Source organism: Syngnathoides biaculeatus, chromosome 13 (assembly GCF_019802595.1).
Source record: "Syngnathoides biaculeatus isolate LvHL_M chromosome 13, ASM1980259v1, whole genome shotgun sequence".
Classification (NCBI taxonomy): domain Eukaryota; kingdom Metazoa; phylum Chordata; class Actinopteri; order Syngnathiformes; family Syngnathidae; genus Syngnathoides; species Syngnathoides biaculeatus.
The window spans coordinates 8694411-8719038 of record NC_084652.1 but is presented as its reverse complement, the minus strand read 5'-3'; the positions used below and the strand labels follow the sequence as shown (position 1 = coordinate 8719038).

The window sequence follows — 24628 nt, the reverse complement described above, 5'->3', positions numbered from 1 at the left end:
CTCTCAGGATTACCACAAAAAGAAAGTAAGCAGTACACATAAGTGTAAATAGTTTGAAGAAGTAGAGGACAAATATATTTTGAAGTCGCCGCGTGCGAGTTCCTGTCGCTCAACATCTGGAAAAGGGATGTTTTCCGTCCGCTGTAAGCTGCTTCTTATTACTTCCGAGCCATTCCAGGCATCTAAATGAATCTAAATGAATATTTAGTATTTACGTTGCGTAGAAGCTAAAAATAGCTCGCTGCGGCATGGCCCGTTCTCCTCTCCTCGGCCCCGCCTGGCCGCACGTCACGCGCCGCGTTCGATGCCGGCCTCGTCCGATTTCCTACGTTAACCTGTCGCAAAATGTACGCTTCTACACAATTTCAAGTAGGCAAAGTAAAAAGAAAGCCAGGAGAGCTTCTGGAGCACAGTGGCGTTGCGAGGTTGAACCCCCCCCCCCCCCCCCAAAAAAAAAAAAAAAAATTATTTGGTACTGTGTTTATGACAAAGTTACCAATACCTCAATACAACATCCCTTTTCTTGTATGGAATTTCGTTTTCATGCCCACCTACTCAGCCCATCCCCCATGAACAACTTTTTTTTTTTTTTTTTTTTTTTTTGCGGAGGGGGGACTAAGCCACCACACAGGTGTCAAAACCTAGCGCCGGCCCTGTAGTGATTGATTTCGTAACACCGCTGGAATGTCAGTTGTCATTGAAATTGTGAGAAAGACAATATTGATGCAGACCCGGCAAATCAATATCGCGACGTATTGGATCATTTTAGTCCAGTATAGACACACAAAGGTCGGATATTGATCACTTTCAACTAGAAGTGGGACAAGATAATGACAGCGAGACGCAATGCATCATTTTCTCCTACAGACGTTTTTTTTGTCACGAAAATTATCAACGCACAAATATCAAACGGTGTCAAACGCAGGGCCCAGGGGCCAGATCTGGCCCGCCACATGACTTTATGTGGCCGATGAATCCAAATCTACAGCGTCAATTTCCATGATTCTTGTAAAAATCTGTACCAAAATTTAAAATTGTTATTTATAATAAATGGGGCGGCAGGGTGGCTCTGCTGGTAAAGTGTTGGCCTCGCAGTTCTGAGGTCCCGGGTTCAATCCCGGACCCACCTGTGTGGAGTTTGCATGTTCTTCCCGTGCCTGCGTGGGTTTCCTCCGGGCACTCCGGTTTCCTCCCACATTCCAAAACGTGCAACATTAATTGGATGCTCGAAATTGCTCCTAGATGTGATTGTGAGTGCAGCTGTTTGTCTCAATGTGCCCTGCGATTGGCTGGCAACCAGTTCAAAGTGTAACCCCGCCTCCTGCCCGTTGACAGCTGGGATAGGCTGCAGCATTCCCCGCGACCCTCGTGAGGATAAGCAGCAAAGAAAATGGATGGATGGATAAATTATCAACACACAAATATCAAACGTATACCTTTTGTGCCGTTAGGGCACAGATGTCAAACTCAGGGCCCGGGGGCCAGATCTGGCCCGCCACGTGATTTTACGTGGCCCGCGAAGCCAAATCTCAATTTCCATGATTCTTGTAAAAATCTGCACCAAAATTTCAAATTGTCACATATCATAAGTGATAAAGTTGAGATATTACAAGCATTTTTGTTTTGTTTTGTTACCAAAAATGAACAGTTGAAAAACACATTACCCTTGAGTTAAGATTCCAAAACTAGTTCATAAATTGACGATGTAAATATGATGAGGTGACTAAATATTTTTTGTTTCACAGTCATAACGGCCCTCTGAGGGAAACCGGAACAACAATGTGGGCCGTGAGAAAATGAGTTTGACACCCCTCCGTTAGGGTTTTAAATTTCCCTTGTGCTTGTTTTTGCCGTCGAAAGAGACAAATGCAGGAACTTCACACGTACCTGTTCCATGAGCCCCCACGAGGCGCGCGCAAAACACAAACAACAGCCTTCAAACAAAGTCTGGGCGTCTCGCTGCAATACACCCACGCGCACAATGTTTCACACTCGAAGACCGAGCAATGCGCCAACACCCTCCCTGTGCCCGTAGGGGGGCCTGGCAGCGGCAAGGGAACGCAGTGCCTGAAGATCGCCGAGCGCTACGGCTTCCAGTACGTGTCGGTGGGCGAGCTGCTGCGAAAGAAGATGATCCACAACGCCACTAGCAACAGGAAATGGAGCCTGATCGCCAAGATCATCACCAACGGCGAGCTGGCGCCGCAGGTAGTCAAAGAAAGGGGGGGGGGGGGGTCACACCGTCGCACGTAACGAGGCGTTCATTAGCTGCCTCTGTACAGCCGGACGCGTCTCATTAGCGTCAAGATAATGAGTACGACTGGTACTTGAGTTTCAAATGTGCCAGTCTTACATCACAGGTGTCAAACTAAAAGCCCGGGGGCCAGATCCCGCCCGCCACATGGTTTTATGTGGCCCGCGAAGGCAAATCATGTACGTCAACTTCCGTGATTCTTGTTCGGATCTGAACCAAAATTTCAAATAGTCATTATCATAAATCATAACGTTGAGGTATTGCAAGCGTTTTTTACGTTACCAAAACATCATCAATGCTTGAAAGGCAAATTACCCTTGATTTATGGTTCCAAAAGTAATTCATAAATTTCACGTGTCAGTACGATGAGGCGATAAACAATCATTATGGTTTTAGAGTCATAATGGCCTTCTGAGGGAAACCCGGACTACAATGCGGCAGCCCTGTCTTACATCACTCGAGCACACTGAAAACCGAAACATTTTTTATGGGGGGGGGCTATGACATTTTTAGGGGGCTTCAGCCCCACTAAAATAGCCCGAGTGACACCACTGATCAAGCTCATCCATCAGCTGGTAAAGCGTTGGCCTCACAGTTCTGAGAACCCGGGTTGGATCCCGGACCCGCCTGTGTGGGTTTTCTCCGGGCACTCCGGTTTCCTCACACATCCCAAAAACACGCAACGTTAATTGGACCCTCTAAATTGCCCATAGGTGTGATTGTGAGTCTGGCTGTTTGGCTGTCAACCAGTTCAGGGTGTACCCCGCCCTCCAGCACTCTCCGCGACCCTCGTGAGGATAAGCGGCTAAGAAAATGGATAGATAGATGGATGGATGGATGCCCATCAATCCCTAAAACTCAGGAATCTTCATATCCATACATAGCACACTTGCGGTCCACAAACGCTTACACAGAAGCAATTCTGGACCCGACCAGAACCGCAAATTGCGTTGCTCACTCAATTGAATTACTCACTTTGAAAACTGGACCTGTTTAAGGAGGTATTATTCTGTTGTGCAAATGGGAACAGGCAGCTACACAAGGTCATTAATTATAGCATCTGTCATCTAGAGGAAGAGCCGTTAATTGTTCTGCCTGTCAGCGTAAGTCATATGGCGTTATTAGTCATTTTGCAAATAATGAAATTGAATCATTTCTCACTCTGGTTGGGAACTACATAGCTCCGGAGGAACAGTCACACCAAACCCCACAAAAAAACACTCCGGACGATCAATTTTTACACAGCACCGTTTTCATTATGACCCCAGAATGTGATTTAAAGGTCCCGCATAGAAATAAAAAAAATCACGTTTTGCGAGGTCGGTCGGGGGAGGCGGCCGCTGTCCACGCAGATGAAGCGGCGATGCGGCAAAGTGCGATGCCGAAAAAAAAAAAAAAACGCGAGGCGCTCCCGCCCACGTCGCGACTGTGCGCTCTCACGAATCGTCCTCGGTAACTGCAGAGTTTGCATCCCTCCTCTCCGGCCGCTCGCCAGATGGCCCGACGCGACAGCGAAGTGGGTCAAGCTCGCTCGTGGCCGTCAGGCATCGCGTTTGCATCGGAGCACGTTAAACTCTCCTGATTTGCTTCTCCTGGAATACACTGATCGAGCCATGAGTATCAAATATTGGTCACTTTTCACTCGGAGTGGCACGAAATCTCAATATTTCAATGTGTTGTTTCTCTCGCAGTAAAATATGGATGCACAAATATCAATATTTGAACATTTTTAACAAAGGTCAAAACGTAATATCCTGATGTATCGTATGAACTTCTCTCAGCACTGCATTCATCCGATAATGTATTCGAATAATGAGTTTCAATTAGAGCTGGGATATATTGGGAAGCACGGTGGATCAGGCGGTGGAGCGTTGGCCTCACAGTTCTTAGGACCGGGATTCAATTCCCGGCCCGCCTGTCTGGAGTTTGCATGTTCCCCCCATGCCAGTTTCCTTCCACATCCTAAAAACAGGCAACATTAATTGGACGCTCTAACTTGCCCCGAGGTGTGATTGTGAGTGCGGCTGTTGTCTGTCTCCATGTGCCCTGCGATTGGCTGGCGACCAGTTCAGGTTCGGCCCCGCCTCCTGCTTGATGACAGCTGGGATTGGCTCCAGCACTCCCGCGACCCTCGTGAGGATAAGCGGCTCAGAAAATTAATGGGTGTGATAAATTATCAATATCATCATGGATCATTTTCTATCAATATACGGCACATGTGTCAAACTCAAGGCTCGGGGGCCAGATCTGGTCCGCCACATGATTTTATGAGGCCCACAAAGCCAAATCTAGTGTCAATTTCCATGATTCTTGTAAAAATCTGTACGAAAATTTCTAATTTTCATCTATCCGTTCATCCATCTTCTTAGCCGCTTATCCCCACAAGGGTCGCGGGGAGTGCTGGAGTCTATCCCAGCTGTCAATGGGTAGGAGGCGGGGTACACCCTGAACTGGTTGCCAGCCAATCGCAGGGCACATCGAGACAAACCGCCGCACTCACAATCAGACCGAGGGGCAATTTAGAGTGTCCAATTAATGTTGCATGTTTTTGGGATGTGGGAGGAAACCGGGGTGCCCGGAGGAAACCCACGCAGGCACGGGGAGAACACGCAAACTCCACACAGGCGGGGCCGGGAACGATCCCAGGTCCTCAGAACCGCGAGGCCAACGCTTTACCAGCTGAGTCACCGTGCCGCCAAGTTCTATTCTATTGTAAAATTGACATTTCAGTGGTACAGCCCACTTGCATTGGGGACAAAAGGCAGGGGGGTGGGAGGTGGGGGCTTTCCTTCGGTGCCAGTTTTGTACAATTCTTTCCGCAATCTACGGAACTGGAGCATGACACAAGTTATTTGGTCAAACGTGACTGGCATCCCAAAAAGGTGACCTGCATTGTTGTCTTGCTTGCTTTGGATGGAGTCTGCCGGACTACTCAGACGTCTAATGGAATCTCGATGAGGTGGAAGCCGAGCGCATGCGTGCGTGCGTGTTCGCGTTCGGTTATTTTTAGAGCGGCGTACCGCTCGGGTATCTGCTTTTGTTGACCTCCTCCTGCAGTCAGGAAGAAGGAAGTGACGCTAAACGATGCTGGCACCGGGTGGCCTCCAGTGAGCTACGCCGCCGTCATGTCGCTGCACTCTAAAACTGCAACGGGCGAACACAGAAATAAATCGTCCGGCAGTGTGCTGCGCGTCTTCATTTCAAATAACTCACGGGCTGGTCACTATTAATATTTATGTGCTTTTAACGCAGACAGCAAAAGGCCGCATATGTGATGCTTTAGAATCACACGATTCGGCCCAGCCTATGAGCAGAAAATGTGAAAGTAATTGAAAGAAAAAAGAAAAATGATTGCTAGCCCTTTCCACGCTAAGTATATGGATGGGAAAAAAAGCCAAAAAAAAAGCAAACCAGACATACCGCATCATGACAAGGATCGCGGAACTGAACTCTGCTACATTTCAATGATGTCTGGTAAAACCTCAAAGTTTTGTGCCAATTTCGAAGCAGCTCAGAGTTGAAAAGTCCTTGTGCCAGTTATGCCACTCGCGTCAAACTCGAGGCCCGGGGGCCAAATCCCGCCCGCCACATCATTTTAAGTGGTCTGCGAATGCTTCTACTTCAAAATTATAAATTGTTTTCTCTTTTAATAGCATTGTTCGCAAGGATTTTTTTGTTGTTGAACATAATCTAACATATTTTTTACTGGCTTCTGCTTTCAAAACTCGTTATCGATGAATTCGCTGTGTACCGCTATGATATGAGATGATCATACAGTGGAAAAAATAAGTATTTGAACACCCTGCTATATTGCAAGTTCTCCCACTTAGAAATCGTGGAGGGGTCTGAAATTTTCATCGTTGGTCCATGTCCACTGTGAGAGAGATCATCTAAAAAGAAAAATGCAGAATCACAATGTATGATTTTTTTTTGCAATATAGCAAATACTTATTTTCTTCACTGTACATTTACAGGTACTTTGTGGGTTCACAGTCATAATGCAACAAAGGAGTATAACATTCCTTATTGATGGTAAACATCACGGTGTTTGGCGAGAATGGCGACGATGGGATTGAACGTTTAGTTTTTTTCTATCCAGGAGACCACCATCACCGAGATCAAGCAGAAGATCATGAAGATTCCCGACGCCAACGGAATTGTCATCGACGGCTTCCCGCGAGACGTCGGGCAAGCCTTGTCCTTCGAGGACCAGGTAAAGGTCAAAACATCAAACACTTTATTTTGAAAGGGACAACATTTATTGATGTTGTCATTTGGCCTGTTGTTGTGTTTTCTCACAGTACAGTATCAATACGCACGGATCAAATATTCAGTTTTAATGAGGAGCCATGTGAAATCTCTTTTTAGCCAAGCCTAGAAAAAAAATAGCGCTATTGTGATTGATCAATTTCTGTTATGATAGTGTATCACTATATAAAGGTCAACTATCAATTACCTTTTAACTTGGACCGAACGAAATGTTGATATCTATCATTTTTGTGTAAGGTGCCGTTCATAAACTCAAGCGTGAAATATCAATCCACTTAGCTTGGGAAGAAATATCAAACCTTTGATTTGTTGGATGGTTTTCTTTTCCTGAACATGATCCGTATGCAAGCATCCAATTATCTTTCCGCTGAACCTAGGGTGGAGCAAAATATTAATTTGTGATGCGTCAGATCACAGCACAGTATTGGTACACAAAATGTCAAAACTGGAATCATTGATACTGTGATTCAGCATTTTCTGTTGCTATTGCCGTATCAAAATGGTGACGCCTCCTTGTATCAATATGCAACTGCCATGAATCGAGAAAATAAGTACGTTGATCCAGCTAGAATCACATCACAGCTGAGTCATAAATATCACACAAAAAATATAATATGTGTACTTGGCATTTCAATGATTAAGTGTGACACAACGGAGCTTGTTGTGTTTAAAGCCAACCGACATTTTGCGGTGGCTCGATGAGGCGTCGTAGGCTCCCTCCGTGTCTGCCGGGCTCATCGAGACACGCGGCGACTGTGGCACAGACGCGTTTCACAATTCACATCCACATTTCATGCTTTTATAATTACATTACGTGGTCACAGTATTTGCTAGCGCGTGCGAGGTGGAAGGTGACTTGCAGATGACTTCTATGTCCTCTTTTACGTTTCCAGCAAATCATGAGCTGCTTACAAACAACAAATCCCTTCTTTTATTTTGGATTAGTTAGCTAGCTAGCTAGCTAGCTCCTCTATGCGCCAAACTGTGACCCTCTATCTATCTATTTAGCTAGTATTTTAGTATTTACTTGCATATGTACAGTACTTACTTAGGTATTTACCAACATAGATAGATAGATAGATAGATAGATAGATAGATAGATAGATAGATAGATAGATAGATAGATAGATAGATAGATAGATAGATAGATAGATAGATAGATAGATAGATAGATAGATAGATAGATAGATAGATAGATAGATAGATAGATAGATAGATAGATAGATAGATAGATCATGAAATGATTCCGTGTGTGTAATCTAAGCCTACACGCATGCGATCTGATACTGGTTTTGCTTTTTTCGGGAGCCTCCCGGCTGAGATAAACAGTTGCTAGGAGACGTTTTTGTGTCCTGTCAGGCGCACGCTTCATGACGGTTGACTCCGCCACCGCCGCTTCTTGTCGACATTTACCCCAGCGTGCTGTTTCGTCGCTGTGTCCAATCAGCTCGCCCCGATATCAAATAACGTCCTTTGCGTCTGTCTTTATGCGGAGCCCCGAGAAAATCGTACGCCTCAGCAACGGCAAATAATTTACAGTACGGTATATCTCTTTACCCAGCTATGCCGGCAAGATCAAGTGACAATTGGACCAGAAGGTATTGTGTATCCACTGTTTGCTCTTCAGAATAATAACAGAACAACGTAGGGTTTTTTTTGTTGTTGTTGTACTAAACCCAGATTTCACACTGGGGAAGTACATTTGTGAGTAACTAGAGAGAGTCGCCACATGCTGGTCCTGTGCCCTTTGCAGCAACAACAGTAGCCATTTTGGGACACCTCTTCCCCTCACTGGGACCACCAACCGCCACAGTGACTCCCAGTAGAGACCCTTTTAACCCCCCCCCCACCCCTTTCCCCCTCCAAAAAAGGTATTGCTTATGTATTCATAATAACAAGAGCTGATAGTGTTGATTTAGGCTTCTTATTCCTTTGCAAAAAATTCCCTATGGTTATGGTTAATAATGGTTGCATTATTTTCTTGTATTTTATTTTGTCAATTATACTGTATAGACTGGTATAGGTCTTGTTTTATTTTCATTTATTTATTGTATACTTATTAATACATATGAAAATCCTAAATATGGCCAATATTAATAAGTAAAAAGTAATATCTGTTGGGTATTTATTTCTTCAACTATTAATTAATTAAGGAATGGAATGTAAACAATTAATAGGAATTATTCATGATGTTTATATTCATTTTTTTTTCAATTTTATTTTTTTAAGAATAAAAGACAATAATGTGAATGACGCATCAATGGCGGCTCTTCAGGCAGCATAGCTGCCAAGTCATGGGTGGAGAAAGTATATGATGTAAATCATATATATATGGAAAGTAAGAATGGCTTGCTCACAGATACATTTTCAGAAATGGGCAAAATTCTAAAATTGTTTGCTTTTCATTGCTAAGCATTCCGGAGCCTCAACTATTTGTATACAAACGCTTAAAAAGTCCATCCATCCGTCAAATTTTCTTTGCCGCTTATCCTCACGAGCGTCGCGGGGAGTGCTGGAGCCTATCCCAGCTGTGAACAGGCAGGAGGAGGGGTACACCCTGAACTGGTTGCCAGCCAATCGCAGGGCACATCGAGACAAAAAGCCGCACTCACAATCACACCTAGGGGCAATTTAAAGTCTCCAATTTATGTTGCATGTTTTTGGGATGTGGAAGGAAACCAGAGTGCACAGAGAAAACCCACGTAGGCACGGGGAGAACGTGCAAACTCCATACAAGGAGGGGCGGGATCGAACCTGGGACCTCAGAACTGTGAGGGCAACGCTTTACCAGCTGATCCACCGTGCCACCACTTGAAAATTCAATTTTCCAAAAGATTTCCCCTCTCTGACGTTGTACAAACATCATTGCAAAGTAGAGACGGTATTCGCCTTGTGCTGGAATTCAGGGCGTACGTGTGGTTGCCAGCGTCCTGCGAATATTAATGGCGCGCACGAAATAAATGTCAGAATTGTCATCGGAGTTCCTTTCCTGTCTCCCGGCAGATCTGCACTCCCGACGTGGTGGTTTTCCTGGCGTGCACCAACCACCGCTTGAAGGAGCGCCTGCAGCGGCGGGCCGAGCAGCAGGGTCGCCCCGACGACAACCCCAAGGCCATCGACCGGCGCCTAACCAACTTTAAGCAAAACACCATCCCCCTGGTCAAGTACTTCCAGGAGCGGGGCCTCATCGTCACGGTAACCCATGCGTATTGAGAGAGAAGAATTGTAAATGATGTTTGCTAACGGCACAGTTATTGTTACGTGATTGCTAATAATGCTAGGATGTATAAAAATCGTGAAATACCTGAAAAGTTTTTAGTTAGAGACATATGGGCTTATCATCAAATAATTTACATGTGAGTGGATTTTAGTGACCAAAACCTTCTGTCCTCGCAGCTGGATGCAGACCGCGATGAAAACCAAGTGTTCTGTGACATCAGTGCGACTCTGGACAACAAACTGTTCCCCTCGCAAGAGTTTGCCGCAGGTAACCTGAGAATCTATTTTTAATTTAGAGCTCCCATGCCATGTTTGTTTTTCTTTTTTGCTCTCAAAATTGTTTATCCTTTTATTGGCTTGGCAACATAAGTTGCGTTGGAAATGCCCAGGATGCCCTTTTAAGATATGTTTGTTTACACATTATTTAAATATCTGAGTGGAGTTTGCATGTTCTCCGCATCCAACATTCAAAAACACGCTTCTTAGCTTCACTGAAGACTAAATTGTCCATAGGTGTGAATGCTTGTTAGCTATGTGATCTGTGTTTGGCCTGTGTGCCTGGTGTGTTGAAATCAAGAGTCCGCCGAGAATTTCAAACGTCACACCAGACAGCAGACAGACAGAATCCGGCTTGGATTCTGTATGCAATTTTGGAGCATGTGTGGCGAAAAGGCTGTAGTCCGATGGTGCGTTCAAGTGCCAGAACATCTTGTGAAAATGTGGTAACACAACCCATTTGAACCAGTTTTTCAATAAATTCAGTAGATGCTCATTCACACCAATGAATACTGTGTACTCAACTTCTTCTACCCAAGAAAACATTCCTCCATAAACTCTACCAGGCCCAAATTAAAAACAGTCCAGGTTTGTGGACCTGGACCCAACAAAGAAGCAGATCCTGCACTTTGGAGCTGCTGGACCTTCTCCAGAAACGGTCCAAGAGAAGGTACATCTTGCTAAGCTAAATGACTTCAGGCTGGTCGCCATCATATTACACGCGATGAAGACCGTGGAACGGCTGCTGCTTGACCACCAGAGACCACAGATCCAACATGTCCTGCACCCTCTGCAGTTTACATATCAGGATAAGGCAGAAATGTAAATTCTTTTGTGGCTAGCGGCTGCGGGGATTTCATTTTTGGACTTCTTCAGTGGATTCAGCACCATCCGGCCTCTGCTACTCAGAGACGAAATGGAAGCGTTGGGTGTCGCTCTGCAGTCTTGTTGACTTTACCTGGTAGACGGATGAAGTATCTCTTTCTCGAGCTATCTGTTATCTCTCATTCCATCTGAAGTGCGGTGCGGTGCGTTTATTTGTTATATGAAGGTGAGATAAAAGTAGGGGGAAAAAAAAAATCACCTTCGGCTCGCTCCCTGATTACAGCGCGTGTCGGCATGGCAACCGACTTTGCGGGGCTAGCTTAGCTTTGTGGGGAGGAACGCACAAATCATCGAGGTCAGGCACTGGGCCCGCTTACTGGTGGTTGCGTAAGGCGCTGTCCCCAATGCTCGCCACCACGTGCCATCTTCCCTTACAAATGTATGAAATATTATTATTAGGCAGGAGGGTGGCGCAGCGCCGAGGCCCAAATAGTCTTCATTCCTCACAAAAACTCAGGAAATGTCAAATGAAAGGCTGCAAGTGGAAACGTTAGCAACAATTAGCACTATAATTAGCATCATAATATGCTCCACAACGTTGTGTGTGTCCATTAATCCACTTGCATTCATCCATAGGAGCAGTTTTAGTTTTTTTACAACTGCACTTAAAGGAAAATTCCGGTGGTTTGGAGTAACAATGTACCCAATAGGTCATGTAATATGTACTCTACCTTGATAATGTGACGTTATATCCTCTCTCATTCAATAGTGTTTTGAGATTTTTATCGACAACTACGAATTCTCATGGGCGCTGCCATTTTCGCGAGTCACGTGATCTACGTGGATGTATGCGACGTGTACCGTGCCGTTCCAAAGGTTCGATTACACGGGACACCAAGCTCGAAGGACACGAAGCTCGGCTAAAGGCCTCCATGGACACCGAAGCCGTCTCGCAGCCCGCCGCCAGAGCTCGCGGCTCGCCATCGGCGGCGGCAGAGGCCTTCAGCCGAGCTTTGGTGGTGCCTGAGGCCTTTAGCCTAGCTTCGGGGTCCGGGGCTAACGGCCTCCGCCGCCTGGAAACTCGGGTAGCGGCCCGCCGCCGGAGCTCGCTCGTCAGACTCAGCGTCATTCCCGTCCGAAGAACCATTCGCAGAGTTCCCGAGGGCCTTTGTTTACGCACTTATGTCGCACATAGGCCTTCGAGTAGTCAGACTCCGCCTCATTCCGCACGAAGGACCATCCGAATATTCATCATTTACAGCCACAGGTTCAAATCTCTATGGAAGTATTCCTGCGTCTTCCCGATCCACCGATACTGCTATTTCTTCATCAGATGAGGATAAATCAGAGAAATTGCCGCTGAGCATAAACGGTGTCCCACGTAATCCAGCGTTTGGAACGGCTCGTAACACGTCACATCCGCGCACCTAGGTCATGTGACTCGCAAAAATGGCGGCGCATCTGAAAATTCAGAATTGTGGACAAAAATCTTCTCAAAACACTATTAAATGAGAGAGGATATAATGTCACATTATCCAAATAGAGTACATATTACATGACCTATTGGGTACATTGTTACTCCAAAGCACCGGAATTTTAATTTAAGCTCGGTAAGTACTTTACTATACAACAATTTGGGTTTTCTAGTAGTCCAAAAAGGAGTGTGTACAAATAACCTCAAAGAGACTCCACGCAGCTGTTGATTAAGTAAACAAATCTAATTTTCCTGAATCTAAAAAAAATAAATAAATAAAGATTTCAGGATTCTAAACTCTTGGAGGAAAGAAATCTGGAACAGCAGCAGGGGTGCCGACGGCGAGGAACGGGACGAGGGGGAGTGGGGCGGACATGTGTCATCCTAGCGGAAATGACGGCTCGGGTGTTGTGACGTCGGAATGGCAAGATGGCAAATGTCAACGGGTCCAAGCAGATGGAGGACGAGAAGTTGTCAACGGATTCCAGTTCAATCGAGTCACGGCGTCGTCGATGGGCCGCGTACTTGCTCGACGTGTGCCATCGCGTTACAAACAAAGGCAAAATTGCTCTGCTTTGATGTAAAATACAAGAATGTCTTGTAATTTTCAGTGAAGATAATGTCTGTTTTGTTTTTGGTCTAAAATCTTAATCTTCTATTCATTTAAGTATCGAAGACCTTGAGAATCTTCAACAACCCATTATGTTGGATATTACATTACAACATAATATATTTCGATTTTGTAAATATTGGATAATTTTAATGTGCATGTCATCCAAAAGACCGTTTGGAACATTCCAACGAATTGAAACTAGACAATTTCGTCTTTGAGCAAAGAAACATCCACGACCATCTCGATTCTTAGATCACCTCAAAGTACTGTACAGTTTTTTCTAAACAAAGTCGACTGAGTCTTCAACGGGGCGATGGTGAAAGGACAGTGATAAGCTTAAATTCCTCGCAACTCTAGCTGACAACCGGGATGAAACATTTAATCGTTGCCAAATACGGACGCGGCACAGATGACAGAAGTCCCTAACGAAAGCTGGCACTAAAATGAACTTTTTTCGGAAACCCGTAATTTGACGCGAGAATGAGCGCCTTCCTAATTACAATTATAGAGCCCAAATGAAACAAGTTCAGTTCACTTCTGCCAAAAATATGAACTGGTTCAGGAACTTTCCGTCGGGTCCAATTGAGCGTCAAACGGGACACAAAGTATGATGCAATCGACTGCATTTTTACACAGAATTTGAAATGGATCTACAGTGAAGAAAATAAGTATTTGAACACCTTACTGTATTGCAAGTTCTCCCACTTAGAAATCATGGAGGGCTCTGGAATTTTCATCGTAGGCGCATGTCCGCTGTGAGAAAGATCGTCTAAAAAGAAAAATCCAGAAATCACAATGTATGATTTTTTTTTAACGATTTATTTGTGTGATACAGCTGCAAATAAGAATTTGAACACCTGAGAAAACCAATGTTAATATTTGGTACAATAGCCTTTGTTTGCAATTACAGAGGTCAAACGTTTCCTGTAGTTGTTCACCAGTTTTGCACACACTGCAGGAGGGATTTTGGCCCACTCCTCTACACAGATCTTCTCTAGATCAGAAAGGTTTCTGGGCTGTTACCGACAAACACTGAGTTTCAGCTCCCTCCAAAAATTTTCTATTGGGTTTAAGTCTGGAGTCGAGCAAGGCCACGCCAGAACCTTGATACGCTTCTCACGGAGCCCCTCCTTGGTTTTCCTGGGGTCATTGTCACGTTGAAAGACCCAGCCACGACCCATCCTCAATGCTCCAACTGAGGGAAAGAGGTTGTTCCCCAAAATCTCACAAGACATGGCCGCGGTCATGTTTAGCTTCTTCCATTTTCTAATGATCTCTCCAAATGTGGACCTTTTTTCGCCACACTGCTTGGCAATTTCTCCGTAGCCCTTTCCAGCCGTGTGGAGTTGCGCAATTTCATCTCTGGTGTCTTTGTGCAGCTCTTTGGTCTTGGCCATGTTACAAGTTTGAGTCTTACTGATCGTATGGGGCGGACAGGTGTCTTTATGCAGCTAACGACTTCACACGGGTGCATCTGATTCAGGATCATACACGGAGTGGAGGTGGACTTTTAAAGGCGGACTAACAGGTCTTTGAGGATCAGAATTGTCGCTGATAGACAGATGTTCAAATACTTATTTGCAGCTGTATCACACAAATAAATCGGTAAAAAAAATCATAGATTGTGATTTCTGGATTTTTCTTTTTAGATTCTCTCTCTCTCACAGTGGACATGCACCTACAATGACAGTTTCAGACCCCTCCATGATTTCTAAGTGGGAGAACTTGCAATATAGCAGGGTGTCCAAATACATATTTTCTTCATTGTAACCACCAAAGGCAATTTAGACTTCAATTAAACAAAAATTAAAACGCGTGCAAGTTTGAATGAATTGTCATTTTGAGTTTCTGTTGTTTATCAAGCAGTGTGTCACTAATTGCTACTCGCAGTTCTTTGGACATTCGGTTTGCATCCACGATGACACGACGCTGACGAGCGTGGCCACCGAAGCAGATGCCTGCGTTTTTTAATTTTATTTTTCTTGCTTTCCTGCTCACGGCGTGTTGTTTTTTAAAAGCATTTTTGCATAATACATGCACCGCTAAAATAATGCAAAGAAATGCTAAGAGATCCAAGGTGCTCGCTGACTCTTTCGAGTCTAACCCACTTTGTTAAGGAGCGGAAGAAGAAACGCCGTCGGGAAGCGTTATTTCAGGCCCATTTGGCCCGTGACGATTTTATGAATGTTTGTATTGACGGCGGAGACTTTTTTTTTTTCCACATAAAAATAAATTGTTATATTTGTCGACCGCAGGTCCGAGTGAGCTGGATCCCAATCTCCCGCCTGAGTGCAACGCGGTGGACTTAGCTGAAAACAACGATGAGGTAAAGATGAGTACGATGTCTTCATCGTCAATATCAGGGTCAACTTCATTTTTGGCGGAATGAGCCATATGCATGTTCACGTGCGCTTCTGGAAACATCAATGACAATTTTGGCCTTTCCTGTCTTTCGTCTTTAGTTCACTTAATCCAGAATTTACCATACATTAAAACTCATTGATACATTTTTTTCCAAACCCTTTGCATTGGGTCTTTGACATCCGCAACGGTTTTCGTAGAGTTCGAAGCTGTCATCATCATCAACAAAGTCATCAAAGAGTTTCCGATCAATCGAGCAAATTGGGACAATTTAGTCTTTAATGAACCTCACGTCCATTTTCATAAACAGAGACAATTTCGTTTTTGATGAAATGAACCTGCTGCACGTGTCATCACAGACAATTTAGTCTTCAATAGAGTTAGCCACACAGGTGTCAAACTCGAGGCCCAGGGGCCAGATCCGGCCCGCCACATGATTTTATGTGGCCCGCGAGGGTGAATCATGCGTGTCAACATCCATGATTCTTGTAAAAAAATCTGTACCAAAAGTTCAAATTGTCATATATCATAACTGATGAGCATTTTTGGGTTACCAAACATGAACAATAGTAAAAAAACCGTTTACCCTTGATTTCTTTGATTCCAAAACTAATTCATAAATTTCGCGCGTAAACATGATGAGGCAATTAAATATTTTCATGGTGTCACAGTCATAACGGCCCCTCCGTAATTACGCCGCGAGCCCGAGGGAAAAAAATGAGTTTGGCACCCCTCGATATGTGTGTTTGTAAACATCAAAGACAATCTCCAATATTCATTGAACATTAGGTCCATCTCTAAAAATGTTCAACGAACCTGAAATGGAAGACATCTTTAATAATGTTCAACGAAGCCGAAATCAATCTTCTTGGAGCCGCAGAGCCGCTCCCCGATGTGCAGTCGTTGCGTAACGCGCCACCGCCTCGTAGTCCTCATCAGATTGTCTGGAGCGGCATAAACAACTCACAGCATCTGTTAAATAAACAATTAAATCCACGTTAGGAGGGGGGAAAAAAAATGAATTAGCTCGGCAATGTTCTCTTGCTCACTTTTCATACGCCTTCAGTTTTTTCCCCCCCCTGCATTCGTCGTGGGAGGTGAGATGAAACGCGCAGCCGATGTTTGTCTTGGCTAAGATTTACAAGAAAACCAAAAGTAAAGCAAAGTCACAAATAATCACTTGTTTAAATAAGTTTTCCATCAATATTTTAAAGGTTTTAAAAGCACTTCAATTGCATTTCGCATTCTCTCGCTTTGAATGCCTCACCATCAATTACCAGAAGTGGTCAAATTATTGTTACTTTGTGCTTAGGTAAAAGTACAAATACTAAAAGGCAAAGTTGAAGTTCTGATTTCACTTCATAAGAACTGCAGTCTCTGAAATAAAAGCAAAACTAGAGTAATAGTTATCTACAGTGCCTGTTTTGATAATATGATGAAAACAAACCTTTCTTCACTCTCAATAATTTTTAATAAAACCATATTCTTGAAGTTGCATCGTGCTTCTACAAGGAAGGAATCTTTACCACTGTTCATTTATGTTTTTTTACGTCAGGTTGTCATTCTTTGAGGTTAAAGTAGGAAGTACAGATGTGTCTTTATAGTTACAAATTTCGATGATTAGCATTCTATAATATTGTACTTTATAAAAACACTTTATGACATATTGAGTAAACAGCAGCACGGTGACTCAGCTGGTAAAGCGTTGGTCTCACAGTTCTGAGGATCTGAGTTCGATCCCGGCCGCGCCTGTGTGGAGCTTGCATGTTCTCCCCGTGCCTGTGTGGGTTTCTTCCGGTACTCCGGTTTCCTCCTACATGCCAAAAACATGCAACATTAATTGGACACTCTAAATTGCCCCAAGGTGTGATTGTGAGGGAGGCTGTTTTTTGTCTCGATGTGCCCTGCGATTGGCTGGCAACCAGTTCAGGGTGTACCCCGCCTCCTGCCCTTTGACAGCTGGGATAGGCTCCAGCACTCCCCGAGTCCCTCGTGAGAATAAGCGGTGAAGAAAATGGATGGATGGATGGATGGATGGATGGATGATGGATGGATGGATGGATGGATGGATTGATGGATGGATGGTATTCTTGAACTTGCATAGTGCTTCTACTACACTTTTAATTTACGTCTTTTTACGTCAGGTCGTCATTCTCGTGGCTTAAAGTAGAAAGTATATTATATATATATATATATATATATATATATATATATATATATATATGTGTGTGTGTGTGTGTGTATTTAAACATTAGCGTGCTATAATATTGTATACTTTATGACATAATTAAATGACTAAACAGTTCAAATTTAAAAATGAAAATTTTTTGCTTCAATTCAATTGACATTGTGCTGCTCCTGGTGTGTGAGCTTCGGCCACCTACAGGCCAGAAGAATACACACCGACATGAAAGAGATGATCACGTAAGCAGTAATATTTTGGATAGCAAAAGTCTACTGTACTCAAGTAAAACACAGCTGCTGTGGTCTTGCTTATTTGTGTTTGTGTCTTGAGGATGAAGAGGAGGAAGAGCTCAGATACACCGAAAGAAGCCAAGAAAGTGAGTCGATGAGGACGAGGACGAGGAGGAGGAAGATTTTAAATATTCACCTCCATCACCGCCTTCATTTACTCTCTCGCTGCGTGTGTGCGCGCGTCAACAACATTGATTGTGTAATTGTCGGGGGAGGGATGGCCAATTAGGCCTTGACGTTTATCTTTTCAGCTAGCTAAGGCTACGCTAATGTTACGCCGCGCGGAGCCATAACGAACTCGCGTACGTGTTTCTGTTACTAAAAAGTCTTCAATGCAACTCGTGTTTAGGTAAAATATTATACAACATTTCCACAGGGAAAAAAAACTGACTTGAAATACATTTTTTAAACACCAGAGATCATTTCATATTCAATGAAATTAGCACATATTATAACCACCACGTAATGTAGTCTTTAGCGAGCCAAATGTGCTTTTTAGTTTTCATAAACATCAAAGACAAATCAATGAATGTAAAAATAAAAATAAAAAAAGTTGAATCTTCAATTGACTTAATATGCATGTTTTTATCGGTATCAAACACAATCTATGCAAACATTAAAGACAATTTTGTATCTTTGCTAACGATGCACGTTTTTGCCAACACGTTCACTAAAATTAATGTCGACACCTCGGCTCCATGTTTTTTGTAATCATAAAAAAAATCCAGTCTTTCATGATCTGGATACATTTTCATAAACAAGACAATTTAGTCCCATGGAGCATAAAATCAAGGAAAAATGTTGACTTCAATTCATGAAAACTACGTCGCACGTTTTCATAAACTCAACCCTAAACATCAAAGACAATTTAGTCTTCAGTGGGAAAATTTAAATACAAATTTTGAATAATCAGTGCAGCTCGTGTATGTGTTGTAAACAACAATTATGCAAATATCGAAAGGAATAACGTTTCAACGTACCGATGTTAAACATCAACGACAATCCATGGAACCATCTGGGTCCAGTATCGGTGTGATTCTGAATGTACGAGTACCTGAACCCAGTGTGTGTGTGTGTGTGTGTGTGTGTGTTTGCGTGCATGTGTCTCCACTCTGAAACAAACCTCGCTCTTATTTCCTCTGACAGGTTTCAGCACACAGCCCAAGAAGCCTAAGGTCATCTTTTTAATGGGTACGCGCGCACACGCACGCACACACACGCGCGCTGTGATGTAGCACCGCTCATTAGTCGGGCCTCGATTCAAACACGACGTGACAGTGCAGGCTGCTCGCGTTGGGCCACACGCATTTCAGCCTCCGCGTTTGATTAGTGGGCAGGGGTTGGTTTGGGTTAATGAGTTGATTCGTGGACGAAACAACAACGTCACCCCATCCGTCCCTGCTCCCGAGCGTGAAGAGAGGAATACATAAATGCACGCACAATTAACAAGTAATGAAGATAATAACACTCGTGTTGATCGTTTGGGAATGGTCATTTAATTGAAAAAATAATAATAATTATGATTTGAAAAAAGGATTTGGAAGAGGTAGGCACGGTGGATTCAGCTGGTAAAGCATTGGCCTCACAGTTCTGAGGTTCCCTGTTCAATCCCGGACCTGCCTGTGTGGAGTTCGCATGTTGTCGCCGTCCCTGCGCGGGTTTCCTCCCACATCCCAAAAACATGCAACATTAATTGGACAGTCTAAATTGCCCCTAGGTGTGATTGTTTGTCTCGATGTGCCCTGCGATTGCCTGGCGACCAGTTCAGGGTGTACCCTGCCTCCTGCCCGTTGAGAGCTGGGATAGGCTCCAGCACTCTCCTCATGAGGATAAGCGGCAAAGAAAATGGATAGATGGATGGATTTGAAAGAGGTGAGAAATAAACAGATGAAATATCCATCCCTTTTCTGAGCCGCTTATCCTCACGGGGGTCGTGGGAGTGCTGGGGCCTATTCCAGCTGTTATTGAGGCGGGGTACACCCTGAACTGGTCGTCGGACAATCACACAGAACATCGAGAGAAACAGCTGCACTCACAATCACATCGATCCATCCATTTTCTTCGCCGCTTATCCTCAGAAGAGTCGTGGGAGTGCTGGGGCCTATTCCAGCTGTCATTGAGGAGGAGGCAGGGTACACCCTGAACTGGTCGCCAGCCAATCGCTGGGCACATTGAGACAAACAGCCGCACTCACAATCACACACCTACGGGCAATTTAATCTTGATTTAATTACTGCATGTTTTGGGGATGTGGGAGGAAACCGGGATTTGAACCCCAGTCCCTAGAACTGTGAAGCAGATGCATTACAGCTGATCCACCGTGCCGCCCAAATTACAATCCAAATTATTAAAAAAAAAAAAAATACATTAACAAGACCCGCCAAAATAAGTGCTATAGTGATATTTTAAAAAACACGTTTTACTAGATACTTATGAATAGATAAATACGACAAACTCCCGTCAGTACCAGTATTTGAATAGTATTGGCAAATCAAACTCGAATAAATTGACAATATTTGTTCCATATGAGTCATACCCGTAGTCTCTTGAATTGTGATGTAAACATCCTGTGCACACTAACGAGAAGATTTCAGGAAGATTTAAGCCGTGACTTTGCTCCGGTTTGCCATCACCGCCGTCGACATGGCAACCCGTCCAATCCACACGGAAACGGCCGTCTCCGGTGATTCGTTAGGAGAGAGAGCGAAAAAAAAAAAAAAATCCAATCCGCCCCATGGATGTCTTATTGGATGGAGTGGAAACCGTGTGGCGATAACGATTTCATGTTTGTCCACAACTCGTACAGTTGACATCATTATCGTAACGATAATGATCATACGATAACTTGATCCCGAGACACAGACGGGGAAAGGAAATGAATTGGCAGACACACGCGCACACTATCTCAGGATCTCGTTATTTCATAATCAGTCTTGAGCTGCGTGAGTGTGTCAAAATATTCAAATATTTTTCTTTAATTATTGCATTACACTGAAAAACTGAGCATTTTGACCTACTTCGCTGTTATTTTACATGCAGTTCAGTGGTCCCTTAAGATGTGGGTTTCTGTTGTTTAGCGAGCACGCTCAGAACGTTTGCATCTCAAATCGTCTTTCCCCCTTGAAACTAATAGAAATGCCACTAATTTGTTCCAGCCTCCATCTATTTGTGTGTTTTCAATCAAAAATGGCACATGTACTTTATAATAACTTGCAGTAAGGGCATTATTAAATAGAATATAAATAACTCAACTGTTTTTGCCACGTTTATTGATTGGGTTCACTGGGCATTGTGCTGCTTTCCGTGTTGTAGCCATGTTGGGCCAGTATTTTCGTCACAAGGGTCACAGTCATACCGGAATCTATCCCAGCTATCTTCAGGCAAGAGGCAGTGGATAAAGACCCTGAACTGGTCACCAGCCAATTGCAGGGAACATATTGACAAGCAACTATTCACACTCACACCTACCCACAATTTAGAGTCTTCACTTAACCTTTGAGCAACAAGGATTTACTTTACGCAAATCAATTTTGGAGACGACTCTCACGTCACGATCGTACCTGCAGGCGCGGCGGGCTCGGGCAAGCGCGCACAGTGCGAGCGCATGGAGGACAAGTTGGGCCTGCGATGCGTCTCTCTGGCCGACCTGCTGTGCAGCGAGATGCAGACCCACAGCGACAGGGGGCGCCACTTGCGGGACATCCTGCAGAGAGGAGAGCCCCTGCCCGAGGTCAGTGGACGCACCACCACCAGCCGCCTCGACGCCGCTTCCAAAAATTGGACACCAAATTGGGTGGACATGAAAAAAAGATAAATAAATAAAGACTGAGCCTTCACAGAACTGAAGAGGAAGTCAGCCATTTTGCTTGGAAGAAGCCATTTTGGTCCAATTTCAGGGCCGATTAAGCCCCTGCTGAAGGCCCAGGTACCAAATGTACACAACACAATTGGGAATACTACAAGATGGACGGTGCGCCTCATTTCAGAAGGGCAGCAATTTGTTGGTGTCCAATCTTACGTAGCAAAAGGCAGCGGTGACCTTTCTTTGGTCCACTTTGACTGTTCGCATACACAAACGCAGCAACACATGCTGTCACATTTTCAAAGGTGACAATAATGTGCGTGTGCAGGTGAGTTTTGAAGTGAAATGTCACAGGGGATGGGGGGGGGGGGCATCACCTCTATATACAAGTAAATAATCGGGGCTGGATGTGAATGAAACGAGTGAGATAAGAAGCTGAAAAAGCTTATTGGTCGCCATACAGTTAAAGAAGCAGTCTAGACAAAAAACGTCTAGTTTTCCAAAAAGAGCAGGCTAAACATGGCGAGTGGTTGAAGCAAGTCAATCCATTTTCCAAGCCGCTTATCCTCACAAGGGTCACAGGAGTGCTAGAGTCAATCCCAGCTCACTACACGCTGAACCAGTCGCCTGAAGTATTTTTGCTTGGAAGCTGATTGGTTTCCAATCATCTTGATTGGCTAACGCACGCTATCATGCAGGACGCGACCATGGATCTGCTGTGCGAGGCGGTGGCGGCTCGGGGGCAAGCCGGCGGGGTGGTGGTCTGCGGGTTCCCCGTAGACCTGAGACAGGCACAGCTATACGAGGCCAAGGTGGGTTTTCATCTACGTTTTCGACGGCATACAGGAAGTCAACACAATTGCCTGCGCATGTGTAAGATGGGCGAGCCCGACGCCGTGCTGCTGCTCAGCTGCTCCGCCCAAACCCTCACCGGTCGTCTGCAGAGCCGCCGGAGTTCCGCTTCGGCGATCGGGTCTGCCCCAGAAAAAGACGGCGCCCCCTGCTGGAGGGCCGACAGCTTCTGGGCCGACGCCGAGCCGGTGGCTGAACACTACGACAGCAAAATGCTCCTGCACACGGTCAGTGCTCCATGGGGCCGGGGGCCTCACACCAAATGTGGAAAAAAAAAAAAAAAAAGAAAAGAAAATAGGTGGACAGATTTTTTTGGCATGGACAAACGAACCAGGTAGATTTACAGATGAGGGTAAGAAAAAGATAACAGATGTTCAAGGGATATAAAAAAGTCACCACACCCCTGTTCAAATGTTATTTAGACCCCTAAATAGGAGGTTCGGTATTAAAAATAAAGAATTAAGTATTAAAAATAACCAGTTTACTGTGACTGAAGAAAAACAAAAAAGCCTACTAGAACATCTGAACTTTATTTGAGGTTCATAAGGTACACTTCAAACGGCACCAGGTGTCTGCTGACTCACGTTTAACTTGAGTTTGAATATGATTGGTCGATGCTAAACTGCTACATGTTATTCATTAGTTATTAGTTACTCATTATTACTTCATCTCTCAAAAAGTTGAACTGTACACGTTCGAGATCTCGTCACTGATGGGGGAAAATGTTGAAATGATTCACCTTGATCTCATTATTTATCTCAAAAACCTGCCATTTGAACAGCAGTGTGGAGACTTTATTTCCATATTTTATATATAAATATTTTTGTTTATAAGTAATTTTAAACAATTTAATTAAAATGTACTTTGTTCCTGATATTTTATCAGCAATAAATTAAATGAATGGTTTATATTAATAATAAAATCATTCTTGCTCATTTATATTGTATTTAGTACTATAATGAGAATTATCTAATTATCAATCAGCATTTTAAGATAAGTTAACATTCTTTTTCATCTACTTTTCATTTACAATAAATCATTTGTTCAATGATAAATGAATAATGAGTACTTTTCAGTTTTAGGTAAGAGATGGTGAATACAACAAAATTATTGTAATAAAATAATTCACTCATTTTACAAACACTATTTCTAAATATTAAATAGCGCTCATTAAATATTTTAGTTTTTTATTTATTTTGCAGATTGATGCTGAAAGGTCACCTGACCAAGTGTTTGCTCAGATCTGCCAGGCCGTGGAATCCACTCCTCCTGTCTAATTTATCAACACAACCACCCACGGTCAGAAGAGAAAAGACCTCATGCTGGTATTTTTTTTTTTTTTTTTTTGGACCAGCCAAAATGTCCCCACAATAATGGTGTGATGTCAAGGGGGTGCCACACAATGACAGAACAAATCGGGAGAAAGGAGTGCAAATAGTTGTTCCCCCAAAATGGTAATTGTCGACTGATGTCACAAGATGCCACTAATCACAAGAATTAGACAAGGCTTCAGCGCCATCGTCGTGTTTCAGAAAGAGCACAAAAACAACAGTTAAGCATGTGACTTGGCAAATACCGGCAAATCTGTTCCTGAAAAAAAAAAAAAAAAAGGATGAATTTGTGAGTAGTCAATAATGACTAGGCGGGTCACTGTATACACACACACACACACATAGCTGCTGTTCTCCTATTTGTCACGTGCATTCTTTGATACTTCCTACAGTATTTGCTTAACATAAAAAGTGGGGTTGGGTGGGCCTGGTTTGACTGTACCGAGTTGTGATTGGACAGCCGACTCGAGGGCGCCCCCTGCAGTACATCCCAAAGACTACTCCCGTCACGCACATCGCATCATTATGTTTGTGTACTCAAGAAGCATGCAGTCATTGTCAAACATGAAGGATCATTTACCAAAAAAAAAAAAAAAAAAAAAAAAACAACTTTGTACATTTGCGAAGTTGTTTAATATGAGTCTGCGGTTTACATTTCAATAAAGTTGGGTATTTTATCTTATGGACTTGTTTTTTTTTTTGTTTTGTTTTTTGCCAGTGATGTGACGCCACCCGCTGGTGGTTTTAAAGAAAATTGACAAAACTGGAAATGTCGTAAAAAACAACTTTAAAAAACTAATGTATTTTTAGACCCAAATTAAATTAATACTAAAAATAAAAAAAACTTTTCGAGTAGAAAATATTAATTAAATATTGT

At 43.6% G+C, this 24628-nt stretch overlaps 1 protein-coding gene and 1 long non-coding RNA gene across 5 annotated transcripts in view; one reads left to right on the top strand and one right to left on the bottom strand.

Moving 5' to 3' along the window:
- Positions 1-24393, top strand: part of ak5 (adenylate kinase 5) — a 30709-nt gene extending 6316 nt beyond the window's left edge. Inside the window, exons 4-14 of one of the 2 annotated variants that reach the window (XM_061839046.1) lie at positions 2036-2208; positions 6354-6467; positions 9527-9718; positions 9920-10010; positions 15186-15256; positions 17807-17852; positions 18913-18957; positions 21333-21496; positions 22267-22380; positions 22447-22647; positions 23623-24393. In XM_061839046.1, coding sequence (XP_061695030.1) covers positions 2036-2208; positions 6354-6467; positions 9527-9718; positions 9920-10010; positions 15186-15256; positions 17807-17852; positions 18913-18957; positions 21333-21496; positions 22267-22380; positions 22447-22647; positions 23623-23697 — 1286 coding nt within the window. In that variant the 3' untranslated portion in view covers positions 23698-24393. Of the gene's footprint in view, positions 1-2035; positions 2209-6353; positions 6468-9526; positions 9719-9919; positions 10011-15185; positions 15257-17806; positions 17853-18912; positions 18958-21332; positions 21497-22266; positions 22381-22446; positions 23186-23622 lie in introns of those variants that run through there. The other variant, XM_061839045.1, reaches the window with a different exon arrangement.
- On the bottom strand, positions 6623-21429 carry LOC133510743 (uncharacterized). Of its 3 annotated transcripts, none has more exons than XR_009797703.1 (5): positions 21327-21429; positions 17007-17104; positions 16341-16422; positions 16108-16263; positions 6623-6896 (listed from the first exon to the last, which is right to left on the bottom strand). It is a non-coding gene; the product is annotated as an uncharacterized LOC133510743 (long non-coding RNA). The 3 variants fall into 3 exon arrangements; XR_009797701.1 differs by lacking the exon at positions 21327-21429 and adding an exon at positions 18890-18966; XR_009797702.1 differs by lacking the exon at positions 21327-21429 and adding an exon at positions 18747-18864.
- Positions 24394-24628: the final 235 nt, after the last annotated feature.